At 47.9% G+C, this 14,915-nt stretch overlaps 1 protein-coding gene across 1 annotated transcript in view; it reads right to left on the bottom strand.

Annotated features, from left to right (window-relative positions):
* Positions 1–14,915, bottom strand: part of dhx33 (DEAH (Asp-Glu-Ala-His) box polypeptide 33) — a 62,559-nt gene continuing 47,644 nt past the window's right edge. The window contains exons 11-12 of the mRNA XM_059972926.1: positions 12,209–12,295; positions 1–2,631 (exon numbers count right to left, since the gene is read on the bottom strand). Coding sequence (XP_059828909.1) covers positions 2,323–2,631; positions 12,209–12,295 — 396 coding nt within the window. The 3' untranslated portion in view covers positions 1–2,322. The remainder of the gene's footprint in view (positions 2,632–12,208; positions 12,296–14,915) is intronic.

Raw genomic sequence — 14,915 nt, 5'->3', positions numbered from 1 at the left:
TCGGGGCCGTCATTCTCCGTCCAGAACAGCCAGCCCCTAGCTTCATCCCTCCCCTCTCCAGGGTAACCACTATCGTCCTTTCGAATCTTACCAACAATTTTTAACGTGAAGTTCGGTCCGTGAATATTCGCATCCGTTCACTGATTCCGTCGCACCCCCGGCTCAACCTCAGAATGAGGATTGGCTGTCCCAACCTGAGCTGAGTTGATTCTTGTTTTCTGCCTCCACATATAATGTCGGGATCATCCACGTTCGCTCACCCTTCCCACACGTCTCCACTGCTGCGTGCGCTATTCAAGATGAGCACAAGGGAAGAGTCTCCTTTGGTAGAATTCCCACTGTGGACACTCAGATAAGGAATTAAAGCCCAGTTCACCAGCGAGACCCGGAGCAGTTGGTCACTGACAGGGACGCAATGTTGAGAGCGGCTTCTGTGATTTATTACAAAATAGTATTGTGACCAAGGGTAACTGTGTCTCCCTCCATTGACATTGCCTAAACTGCTGAGTGTTTCCGGCCTTTGTTTTAATTATCGATGAATATCTGCCTGCACAGAACGACCCTGCCAATTAAATGTGTTTGTTGCATTTGCTAACGAGGTGAATAACCTTGTTTACCGCAGCTCACGAGTAAAATGGGATCTTATGAAGCAGTAAGTGGTCTGTTATTACATCAACAAGTTATGACCCAAACTAAATATAAACTGCGTGTACAGACGTTCGACACTAACTTGAATATAAATAATGCACCAACAGGAAAACAACAAAAAAAGCCCCAAGAATGCAGAGTGGGGATAAAGGGCGCTGACGGCTGGAGGCGCTTCCCAGCGACTGCTTTAAGCTATACGCCCGCCAGTGGTTTGGATGATGGCTTCATGACCAAGTTTGAGGTGGAGCGGCAGAACAGTAAGGAGCAGGCATTTCTTTAGCCAAAGGGTAGTGAATCTACGATTTTGTTTTCCCTCCCCTTGTATTCTGCCTACCTGCATCTTTGCAACTTCATCATAGCATGGTGAATGAACCCATGAAACATCTCTCTCAACAGATGCCACCTGACCCTCAAATACCAGTTTCTCATTTAAGATATCCAGCAGCTGACTGGGCAGGAAGGTGGTCATCAGGGTTTACAGGGCAGAGTGTGCAGAGCATTCTGCCAGAAGACTCATTGCCTTTTTGTGCATTGTATTTAATTGTTCACATTCTCAAACTATTTCATTAACAATTAATTGAAAGATTAGTTTCTGAGTTGAAGAGATTGCTAGATTCAAGGTGGACAATTCAGAATCTTGGGCCTTCAACCCAGAACCACAAATTCAAATCCCATTTCAACTCAAATGAGATTAGGGATTAGGGAAAATCCAACAAAGCTACCATCAGGACCCACTAGGTTCACAGGTTCCTTTACAGAAGGAAATCTGCCCAGCACACTGCCCAGTGTGTACCTCCCAGCACCTCACTGGGACAGCCTGCTCTCAGTCACACTCAATCCTCTTGCATCGAAATTCTGCTTCTTTTCCCTAATCCCACGGCAGTAAAACTGCTCCAGTCTGACCCCAGAATTAAAGAAATAGATGAAAACACAATAATAAATCATGATAAAGAATCAAAGAGTAAACAAGTTCAAGAAGTGAGCATTTTATTTTCCTCCTGTAGGCCACTGGGTTCAGCATGAAAGTCTCAGACACACAGGAATGACCATGCAACACACACATATACACTCAGAGATACACACACACGCACCCACCCACACACACTCACACACATGCACTCACAGAGACGCACACCCCCCCCACACACATATACACACGCACACTCAGAGATACCCACACACACATGCACAGACACACCCCCCACACACATAAACACAAGCACATGCACACAGACAATAAGAGGCACACACACATACATATACACACACACACACACACACACATACACACACTGAGGCACACACATTCCCCAGCACACACACACACTTCCCTGAGACAAAACAATTCAAGGAAAAAGATGATGAAAATTTACAGCTGTTTACATCCTTTCCAGCTGTTGTTAAAGTGGTTCTGGTGTCCACATCTCCACCAAGGAGCAAACAACTGCAGGCACCATAGATGGCAGGACAAAACACACATTCTTTCTGATATAATTTCAGTTTTGTTTTGCTGTCATGGAAAGCTGCATTAGAAAAGCTCAATGCAGCAAGCTGTATTGGTTCACTCTGCAAAATGTATAAAATTGATTAAAAAACAGGCTGGTTGTTCAGCAAAACTGGTGGATATCAGTCCTCCAGAAATCTCATTGCAACTGCATTTGGAAGCAAGATCCATTAGGTTTTTGCTCCTTTCAGCTTTCTCCTGAAGTATTCCGGAGCTGCCTCATACAGCCACTCGGGATCCACCACACACAGATCTCGCATGTAACACTTGGAGGTGTGCAGCAGCTCATTGTACAGGACATACGAAGGTTTGAAGTGGAAGAGGACAGAAGAAGGATGGATAGCCACTTGATGCCGAGAATCAAGGGTTAAGTAAGTCCCATCCAGTTGAAGCTCTGCTGCATTCAGAAACAAGCTATGAGCCAAACACCGCCGGATATTGCATGTGTCCGAACGGGAAGACTCCAAGCGAACTCCGAACTAAAAGAGAAACAAACACAAATTAGATCATCAAAACGTTCTGCTCATTTTTTGAAACAAGCATCCTGACGAGGCAAAGTCTCCATGAGGCACTTGGGTCACAACCAGATCGTCCAGGCTCACCTCTGCTCAGTCAGTATTGTTCGGAGACATCCAGCTCAAGCTGGGGGTGATGCTCACTATTCCTGAATAGCCACACATCCCTCACTACACTTACTCATGACAAATCTGTCCCCAAAGTGACTCCTAATACATGAACATCAGCAGGTTTGTTAACAATTTAACCATTTACTCCTGTTCTTTATGTACTTCGAAAAACTAGAGGATAGAGTCAGAATAATCAGCACAGAAACAGGCTCCTCAACATAACTGGTCCACACCCACCACAACATCTCCTCACTAGTTGCAGTTGCCTTCATTCAGCCTCTAACCCCTCCTCTCCCCTAACCATCTCCTCTCTTACCTTACACTGGACGACACGGATACAGGAGTTCTATTTTGGGGAGAAGACTATGACCATCCATCATAGACCTTATCTATCATACCTTTCATGATTTTGTAAGTCACTTCTCAGTCCCTTACGATCCAAGGAATAAGATCAAGTGTGGCCAACCACTCCCTCTAGTCCAGCCAGCATTGTTGTAAATCTCTTCTGCATCCCCTCCGCTGGATAATGTCTTTCCCATAACAAGGTGAACAGAACTGTACACAGTTCTCCATAATCAGTTTAAACAACTTGAATAACGTCCCTACTCCTCGACTTAAGGCAGGTACTTTGCCATCCTGTTAACTTGCGTGGCCGATCCCTCTGTTCAACAACATTCATCGATGCCCTGTCATTCACCGGACAGTTCTGCATGAGATAAATCCCATGGGACAGTCCAGCATGGCCATAAAATTGACCAAGGGACATCCCCTTTCAGCATTTCAAAGGAACCCTTCCCTTTCTACCCCAACAAGCAATCCACATCGCAACGTAGTCACCTCCATGTTGGAGAAATTGAGTACTCTGATCTGCCATTTTATTTCACCTCCCCATTCTGACCTGCATCCTACCACAAGAGTTGGTTGTACAGTATAAAATGGACCCTTCAGTCCTTCACATACATGCCCATCTATATACACCAAGTACATGCTTTCACTAGCAATGTTCCCTTCTACACAATGACTATTTAATGTCAGCAAATGTTTCTTACACAAGTACTTTCCCCAGTGCAATCACATTCTCCACTGATGCTGGATCTGTAAGCATACTTACCCAGTGTGGACCACTAGTGTATTAAAAAACTCAAGCAATAATACCCTACCTGCTGTCTAGGTACAATGCAGCCTTCTAGACTCATTTATCAAATTCTGCAACTTCCAGTAACCTATCTCTGCTGCAGGCCATGTATTCAGGACCCTAACACACACAACCTGCTGTGCACGTCCCACAGCTCTGTATGTCCCACTCCATGACCCTAACACACACAACCTGCTGTGCACATCCCACAGCTCTGTACGTCACACTCCATCACCCTAACACACACAACCTGCTGTGCACGTCCCACAGCTCTGTACGTCACACTCCATCACCCTAACACACACAACCTGCTGTGCACGTCCCACAGCTCTGTACATCACACTCCATGACCCTTACACACACAACCTGCTGTGCACGTCCCACAGCTCTGTACGTCACACTCCATCACCCTAACACACACAACCTGCTGTGCACGTCCCACAGCTCTGTACGTCACACTCCATCACCCTAACACACACAACCTGCTGTGCACGTCCCACAGCTCTGTACATCACACTCCATGACCCTTACACACACAACCTGCTGTGCACATCCCACAGCTCTGTACGTCACACTCCATCACCCTAACACACACACAACCTGCTGTGCACGTCCCACAGCTCTGTACATCACACTCCATCACCCTAACACACACACAACCTGCTGTGCACGTCCCACAGCTCTGTACGTCACACTCCATGACCCTTACACACACAACCTGCTGTGCACGTCCCACAGCTCTGTATGTCCCACTCCATGACCCTAACACACACAACCTGCTGTGCACATCCCACAGCTCTGTACGTCACACTCCATCACCCTAACACACACAACCTGCTGTGCACGTCCCACAGCTCTGTACGTCACACTCCATCACCCTAACACACACAACCTGCTGTGCACGTCCCACAGCTCTGTACGTCACACTCCATGACCCTAACACACACAACCTGCTGTGCACGTCCCACAGCTCTGTACGTCACACTCCATCACCCTAACACACACAACCTGCTGTGCACGTCCCACAGCTCTGTACGTCACACTCCATCACCCTAACACACACAACCTGCTGTGCACGTCCCACAGCTCTGTACATCACACTCCATGACCCTTACACACACAACCTGCTGTGCACATCCCACAGCTCTGTACGTCACACTCCATAACCCTAACACACACACAACCTGCTGTGCACGTCCCACAGCTCTGTACATCACACTCCATCACCCTAACACACACACAACCTGCTGTGCACGTCCCACAGCTCTGTACGTCACACTCCATGACCCTTACACACACAACCTGCTGTGCACATCCCACAGCTCTGTACGTCACACTCCATCACCCTAACACACACAACCTGCTGTGCACGTCCCACAGCTCTGTATGTCACACTCCATCACCCTAACACACACAACCTGCTGTGCACGTCCCACAGCTCTGTACGTCACACTCCATCACCCTAACACACACAACCTGCTGTGCACGTCCCACAGCTCTGTACATCACACTCCATGACCCTTACACACACAACCTGCTGTGCACGTCCCACAGCTCTGTACGTCACACTCCATCACCCTAACACACACAACCTGCTGTGCACGTCCCACAGCTCTGTACGTCACACTCCATCACCCTAACACACACAACCTGCTGTGCACGTCCCACAGCTCTGTACATCACACTCCATGACCCTTACACACACAACCTGCTGTGCACATCCCACAGCTCTGTACGTCACACTCCATAACCCTAACACACACACAACCTGCTGTGCACGTCCCACAGCTCTGTACGTCACACTCCATCACCCTAACACACACACAACCTGCTGTGCACGTCCCACAGCTCTGTACGTCACACTCCATGACCCTTACACACACAACCTGCTGTGCACATCCCACAGCTCTGTACGTCACACTCCATCACCCTAACACACACACAACCTGCTGTGCACGTCCCACAGCTCTGTACGTCACACTCCATGACCCTTACACACACAACCTGCTGTGCACGTCCCACAGCTCTGTACATCACACTCCATCACCCTAACACACTCACAACCTGCTGTGCACGTCCCACAGCTCTGTACGTCACACTCCATCACCCTAACACACACACAACCTGCTGTGCACGTCCCACAGCTCTGTACGTCACACTCCATGACCCTAACACACACAACCTGCTGTGCACGTCCCACAGCTCTGTACGTCACACTCCATCACCCTAACACACTCACAACCTGCTGTGCACGTCCCACAGCTCTGTACGTCACACTCCATGACCCTTACACACACAACCTGCTGTGCACATCCCACAGCTCTGTACGTCACACTCCATCACCCTAACACACACAACCTGCTGTGCACGTCCCACAGCTCTGTACATCACACTCCATCACCCTAACACACACAACCTGCTGTGCACGTCCCACAGCTCTGTACATCACACTCCATGACCCTTACACACACAACCTGCTGTGCACGTCCCACAGCTCTGTACATCACACTCCATGACCCTTACACACACAACCTGCTGTGCACATCCCACAGCTCTGTACGTCACACTCCATCACCCTAACACACACAACCTGCTGTGCACGTCCCACAGCTCTGTACGTCACACTCCATCACCCTAACACACACAACCTGCTGTGCACATCCCACAGCTCTGTACGTCACACTCCATCACCCTAACACACACAACCTGCAGTGCACGTCCCACAGCTCTGTACGTCACACTCCATCACCCTAACACACACACAACCTGCTGTGCACGTCCCACAGCTCTGTACGTCACACTCCATCACCCTAACACACACACAACCTGCTGTGCACGTCCCACAGCTCTGTACGTCACACTCCATGACCCTTACACACACAACCTGCTGTGCACGTCCCACAGCTCTGTACATCACACTCCATGACCCTTACACACACAACCTGCTGTGCACATCCCACAGCTCTGTACGTCACACTCCATCACCCTAACACACACACAACCTGCTGTGCACGTCCCACAGCTCTGTACATCACACTCCATCACCCTAACACACTCACAACCTGCTGTGCACGTCCCACAGCTCTGTACGTCACACTCCATGACCCTTACACACACAACCTGCTGTGCACGTCCCACAGCTCTGTACATCACACTCCATGACCCTAACACACACAACCTGCTGTGCACGTCCCACAGCTCTGTACGTCACATTCCATCACCCTAACACACACACAACCTGCTGTGCACGTCCCACAGCTCTGTACGTCACACTCCATCACCCTAACACACACACAACCTGCTGTGCACGTCCCACAGCTCTGTACGTCACACTCCATGACCCTAACACACACAACCTGCTGTGCACGTCCCACAGCTCTGTACGTCACACTCCATGACCCTAACACACACAACCTGCTGTGCACGTCCCACAGCTCTGTACGTCACACTCCATGACCCTAACACACACAACCTGCTGTGCACGTCCCACAGCTCTGTACGTCACACTCCATGACCCTTACACACACAACCTGCTGTGCACATCCCACAGCTCTGTACGTCACACCCCATCACCCTAACACACACAACCTGCTGTGCACGTCCCACAGCTCTGTACGTCACACTCCATCACCCTAACACACACAACCTGCTGTGCACGTCCCACAGCTCTGTACGTCACACTCCATCACCCTAACACACACAACCTGCTGTGCACGTCCCACAGCTCTGTACATCACACTCCATGACCCTTACACACACAACCTGCTGTGCACGTCCCACAGCTCTGTACGTCACACTCCATCACCCTAACACACACAACCTGCTGTGCACGTCCCACAGCTCTGCACGTCACACTCCATCACCCTAACACACACAACCTGCTGTGCACGTCCCACAGCTCTGTACGTCACACTCCATCACCCTAACACACACACAACCTGCTGTGCACGTCCCACAGCTCTGTACGTCACACTCCATCACCCTAACACACACACAACCTGCTGTGCACGTCCCACAGCTCTGTACGTCACACTCCATGACCCTTACACACACAACCTGCTGTGCACGTCCCACAGCTCTGTACATCACACTCCATGACCCTTACACACACAACCTGCTGTGCACATCCCACAGCTCTGTACGTCACACTCCATCACCCTAACACACACACAACCTGCTGTGCACGTCCCACAGCTCTGTACATCACACTCCATCACCCTAACACACTCACAACCTGCTGTGCACGTCCCACAGCTCTGTACGTCACACTCCATGACCCTTACACACACAACCTGCTGTGCACGTCCCACAGCTCTGTACATCACACTCCATGACCCTTACACACACAACCTGCTGTGCACGTCCCACTGCTCTGTACATCACTCTCCATGACCCTAACACACACACAACCTGCTGTGCACGTTCCACAGCTCTGTACGTCACACTCCATCACCCTAACACACACAACCTGCTGTGCACGTCCCACAGCTCTGTACGTCACACTCCATCACCCTTACACACACAACCTGCTGTGCACATCCCACAGCTCTGTACGTCACACTCCATCACCCTTACACACACAACCTGCTGTGCACGTCCCACAGCTCTGTACGTCACACTCCATCACCCTTACACACACAACCTGCTGTGCACGTCCCACAGCTCTGTACGTCACACTCCATCACCCTTACACACACAACCTGCTGTGCACATCCCACAGCTCTGTATGTCACACTCCATCACCCTTACACACACAACCTGCTGTGCACGTCCCACAGCTCTGTACGTCACACTCCATGACCCTTACACACACAACCCGCAGTGCACGTCCCACAGCTCTGTACATCACACTCCATGACCCTTACACACTCAACCTGCTGTGCACGTCCCACAGCTCTGTACGTCATGTTTCTTTGTCTATATCCTCACAACCTAACTGCCCTCATCACGTCGCTTTTGTTGCATTTATTTCCTGCCCCATTAGCTATTGGCCAAGATTACTCTCACGGCAACTCTGGCCTCACCCTACCACAGACATTCCCTTTACTTTATCCATTCCTCCCCCATCTTCTCTCCATCTTAAACCAAACTTTTCTCACTTTCCTGCTTCTAATGAAAGGTCATCAACTCAGAGTGTTAACATTGTTTCTCTCCACAGATGCTTCCTGAACTGCTATCTCCAGCATTTTCTGTTTTTATTTCAGTTTTCCTCCTGCATGTATTTACAGCCACAGAATAGTACTGCACGGAAACAGGCCCTTTGGCCCATAAGTCCATACTGAAACTGTTTAAACTGCTTACTCCCACTGACCTGCACCCAGACAATAATGCTCAATACCCCTACCATCAATCTACGTCTCTAAACTTGGCTTAAACGTTAAAAGAGAGCTCCCGTACACTACGTGCTGGCAGCTCATTCATGACACTGAGTGAATGTTTCCCTTAAACTTCCCACCATTCACCCTTAACCATGACCTCTGGTTGAAGCCTCAGAGTAAATGCAAGCACCAAATGCAAATTTCCCACCATCTGTACCCCTCATAACCTCTATAAAATCTCTCAATCTTCTACATTCTAAACAATAAAATCTGAACCTATTCAATCTTTAGTCCTGGCAACATTCTTACATTTTTTTTCTGTACTCTTTCAACCTTATTTACATCTTTCCTGTAGGTAGGTGACCTAAACTGCAAAACACTCCAAATTAGGCTCACTAATGTCTTATACAACTTCAACATAACATCCCATCTCCTGTACTCAATTCTTTGATTTATGAAGGCCAATGTACCAAAAACTTTCTTTACGACCCTATCTACCTGTGACGCCACATTCAATGAATTATGGACCTGTATTCCCAGATCGCATTTGTCTACCATGCTCCTCAGTGCCCGACCGTTCACTGTGCAAGATCTACCCTGGCTGGTCCGACCACACTGCAACACCTGGCACGCTCTGCATCCAATTCCATCTGCCACTTTCCAGCCCATGTTTCCAGATCCCTCTGCAAGCCATGATAGACTTCCTCACTGTCCACTAAACCCCCAATCTTGGTGACATCCATAAATTCAATCCAATCAACCACATTTTGATCTAGATCATTGATATAGATGACAAACAACAACAGACCAAACACTGAACCCTACGGCACACCATTTGTCACAGGCCTCCAGTCAGAGAGGCAACCATCTACTCCCACAAAGCCAATGCCTAATCCAACTTACTACCTCAACTTGCATGCCAAGCAACTGAACCTTCTTGATTAGCCTCCCATGTGTGACCTTGTCAAATGCCTGTAGACAAATCCATGTAGATAAATCCATGCAGACAACATCCATGCAGACAACATCCACTTTCCTGATAGCCTCCTCAAAAAACTCTTAAGACATGACCGACAATGCACGAAGCCATGTTGACTATCATTAATCAGTCCATTTCTAACCAAATACTCACATATACCTTAAATTCTGACAGGCACATACAAGCTTTGTACTCTCAAAACTTCTCTTTTGAAGAACTCCCACTTATCAAGTACTCCTTTGCCAGAAAACAGTCTGTCCCAATCCACACTTGCCAGATCCTTTCTGATACCATCAAAATTGGCCTTTCTCCAATTTGATATCACAACCCGTGGACCAGGCTGATCTTTTTAAATATTTACTTTGAAGCTAATGGCATTGTGAACAGTAGATGCAAAGTGTTCCCCTACACAAAGCCCTGCCACCTGTCCTGGTTCATCCCCTAATAACAGATCAAGTATCACACATTCTCTCTCATTGGGACTTCTACTTACTAAGTAAGGAAACTTCCCTGAACATGTTTGACAAACTCTATTCCATCTAGTCCTTTTACAGTATGGAAGTCCTAGTCAATATGTGGAGAACTGAAATAACCTGTAACATTTTTTCTTGCAAAAGACTGTGACTTTTCTACAAATTTGTTCCTCTAAATCCCTCAGACCGTTGGGTGTTCTGTAATATAGCCCCATTAATGTGGTCATACCTTTCTTATTCCTCAGTTCCAACCTAACACCTCTCTAGTCAAGTTCTCCAGTCTGTCCTGACTGAGAACTGCTGTGACATTTAATGCCTTGACCAATAATGCCACCCATCCTCCTTTAATCCCTTCCACTCTGTCACGTCTTAAACAGCAGAACCCCGGAATATTTGGTTCCTGGTCCTGTCTTCCTGCAATCCAGTCTCACTAATGGCTACAATATCATAATTCCAGGTGTTGTTCCATGCTCTGAGCTCATCTGCCTTTCCTACGATACTTCTTGCATTGAAATATACTCAGCTCAGGACACTATTGCACCATGGTCAGCCTTTTGATTCCTGACTTCTTCCTGAGGTCTCACCAACATATGTCTCCACGATCTCTCCACTAATTGTTCTGGCACTCTGGTTCGCATCCCCTGCAACTCTAGTTTAAACTCCACTGTGCAGCATTAGCACACCTTCCCACTTGGATGTTAGACCCCCTCCAGTTCAGGTGCAACCTTCCCTGGAATGATCCAAAAATCTCATACCCTCCCTCCTACACCAATTCTTTAGCCACGTGTTAAACTGTATAACCTTCCTAGTTCTGGCCTTACTAGCACGTGGCACGGGTAGCAATCCTGAGATCACAACCCTTCTAAATGGATCACGACCTCTGGCTGTTCACCCTCCCACTTCAGAACGCTGAGGACTCGATCTGACATGTATTTAATTCCTAAGCAAGTACAGCCAGTGGGGCTCAGTTTGAAGTACTTTGCTTACTCAGGACTTTGATTAGTGTAAGAAACAGTGAAGAGGACGGTTACAGACTTCAGCCATGTAGCATGGTGAAGTGGGCAATGACATGGCAGATTAAGTTAAACAATTGTGAAATGTTAAATTTGGTTACTTTTGAAGTGATGCTCATTCCCCAGAAGTCAAGAGAAACTGATTCATTCGGCTGCCCGCTTCAGTTCTCTGTCAGGGGCTGTCAAAGGCTCAACCATGGACACCAATGTATGTAAGGGAGAAGAGGAGAACGTTTCCTGTCACGCAGTGGGCTGCTTTCTTTTGTCTACTCGCAGAAATCCAAAACGTACCACCTCACGATATTGAAATCAGTTAGCTATTTAACAAACAAGATGTTTACAGACTCAAGCTGACTGACAGTCCAACAGACCAGGCACGTGCTGTTCCTTAGTGATATACATCCTGATGGACAGCCATATATTGTTTCTTCATGTCATAAGGAAACAGGCATGGACATTGCCTTAATCGGCAGTGACAGGGAGTAGGGAAATGGTTGGGAAATGTGCTTTACCTTCACGCAGATGTCCCGCAGTTGGTGTCTAACCTCTGCCACCATCATCATGTTTCGGCTATTCACAAAGTTCTCCCTACACCATTCCTGAACACCAGACGTTGCACAAAATAGAAACATAACATTAGAAATACATGGTGAACACAGGTCAGATATTCAGTAATGTACACCTACCGGCTACTCCAATTCTTCCTCCTTGAGCTGAACACTTGCACTGAGCTACAATTCCCAGAAGCAGCAAGTGACTGTTCTCTCCAAATCTACTCTACAGAGGCAGACTAGTTTCAGGCAGTTCCTCTAATCAAATGATAGACCCGATTATAAATGTTCCGCAGAGCATGAACTCAGATCCAAATGACACTGTCACACTTGCTCAATAACTTTTTCGTACTGGATCTCAACAAATAGTAAATCTGAACTGTGTCTGAAGTCACACAAGCAGACACATCACTTTCAGCACATTTACAACAGCTCTGGAAACAGTCAGATTCAAGATGTGGTATCTAAAACAACAACACACACAAAATGCTGGTGGAACACATCAGGCCAGGCAGCATCTATAGGGAGAAGCACTGTTGACGTTTCGGGCTGAGACCCTTCGTCAGGACTAACTGAAAGGAACCATAAGAGATTTGAAAGTAGTGGGGGGAGGGGGAAATGTGAAATGATAGGAGAAGACCAGAGGGGGTGGGATGAAGCTAAGAGCTGGAAAGGTGATTGGCAAAAGTGATACAGAGCTGGAGAAGGGAAAGGATCATGGAATGGGAGAATTCGGGAGAAAGAAGGTGGGGGGGGGGGGAGCACCAGAGGGAGATGGAGAACAGGCAAATAACTAAATATGTCAGGGATGGGGTAAGAAGCGAAGGAGGGGCATTAACGGAAGTTAGAGAAGTCAACGTTCATACCATCAGGTTGGAGGCTACCCAGCCGGTATATAAGGTGTTGTTCCTCCAACCTGAGTTTGGATTCATTTTGACAATAGAGGAGGCCATAGATAGACATATCAGAATAGGATTGGGATGTGAAATTAAAATGTGTGGCCACTGGGAGTTCCTGCTTTATCTGGCAGACCGAGCATAGATGTTCAGCGAAACGGTCTCCCAGCCTGTGTCGGGTCTGACCAATATATAAAAGGCCACACCGGGAGCACCGGACACAGTATACCACACCAGCCGACTCACAGGTGAAGTGTCGCCTCACCTGGAAGGACTGTCTGGGGCCCTGAATGGTGGTGAGGGAGGAAGTGTAAGGGCAGGTGTAGCACTTGTTCCGTTTACAAGGATAAGTGCCAGGAGGGAGATCGGTGGGAAGGGATGGTGGGGGGACGAGTGGACAAGGGAGTTGTGTAGGGACCGATCCCTGTGGAAAGCAGAAAGAGGGGGAGGGAAAAATGTGTTTGGTAGTGGGATCCCGTTGGAGGTGGCGGAAGTTACGGAGAATTATATGTTGGACCTGGAGGCTGGTGGGGTGGTAGGTGAGGACAAGGGGAACCCTATCCCGAGTGGAGTGGCAGGTGGATGGGGTGAGGGCAGATGCACGGGAAATGGGAGAGATGCATTTGAGAGCAGAGTTGATGGTGGACGAAGGGAAGCCACTTTGTTTAAAAAAGGAAGACATCTCCTTTGTCCTGGAATGAAAAGCCTCATCCTGAGAGCAGATGCGGCGGAGATGGAGGAATTGTGAGAAGGAGATATCCTTTTTGCAAGAGACAGGGTGGGAAGAGGAATAGTCCAGGTAGCTGTGAGAGTCTGTAGGTTTATAGTAGATATCAGTAGATAGGCCGTCTCCAGAGATGGAGACAGAAAGATCAGGAAAGGGGAGGGAGGAGTCGGAAATGGACCAGGTAAATTTGAGGGCAGGGTGAAAGTTGGAGGCAAAGTTAATGAAGTCGACGAGCTCAGCATGCGTGCAAGAGGCAGCGCCAATGCAGTTGTCGATGTAGCAAAGGGAAAGAGGGGGATGGATACCGGTATAGACTTGGGACATGGACTGTTCCACAAAGCCAACAAAAAGGCAGGCATAACTGGGACCCATACGGGTGCCCATGGCTACACCCTTGGTTTGGAGGAAGTGGGAGCAGCTAAATGTGAAGTTATTGAGAGTAAGGACTAATTCCGCTAGATGGAGGAGAGTGGTGGTAGGGAGGAATTGGTTAGGTCTGGAATCCAAAAAAATAGCAAAGAGCCTCGAGACCATCTTGGTGGGGCATGGAGGTATATAGGGACTGGACGTCCATGGTGAAAATAAGATGGTGGGGGCCAGGGAACTTAAAATCATTGAAAAAATTCAAAGCATGAGAAGTGTCATGAACATAGGTGGGAAGAGATTGAACAAGGGAGGATAAGACAGTGTCAAGGTATGCAGAAATGAGTTCAGTATGCAGAAATGGTTGACATTGATCTATTTCTAAAAGCAAGCACTTAAAGCATCTAGGAAACTACGGCCCATCGTTCAACATCAGTTATGAATGGGAAAATGGGAAGCTTTATTTAGGCTTGGTATTAGGAAGTAATTGAGTTGAAAGAGAAGAACAAAACAATTTGGTGTACAATCACGAGAGGACGTTTTACCAATATAATTTGTTCATAATGGAAGTGTAACTTTTGAGTGAAATTTCACAATAGATCTAGAACTGGGGCCAGGTGATTACAGATTGATACTTTAGGAAATACCTGTATTATTTGTAGAAATGTGGGTCAGGCATTAA

The sequence above is a fragment of the Hypanus sabinus genome, chromosome 6, assembly GCF_030144855.1.
Source record: "Hypanus sabinus isolate sHypSab1 chromosome 6, sHypSab1.hap1, whole genome shotgun sequence".
Lineage (NCBI taxonomy): Eukaryota > Metazoa > Chordata > Chondrichthyes > Myliobatiformes > Dasyatidae > Hypanus > Hypanus sabinus.
This window is presented reverse-complemented; position numbering and strand designations above follow the sequence as displayed.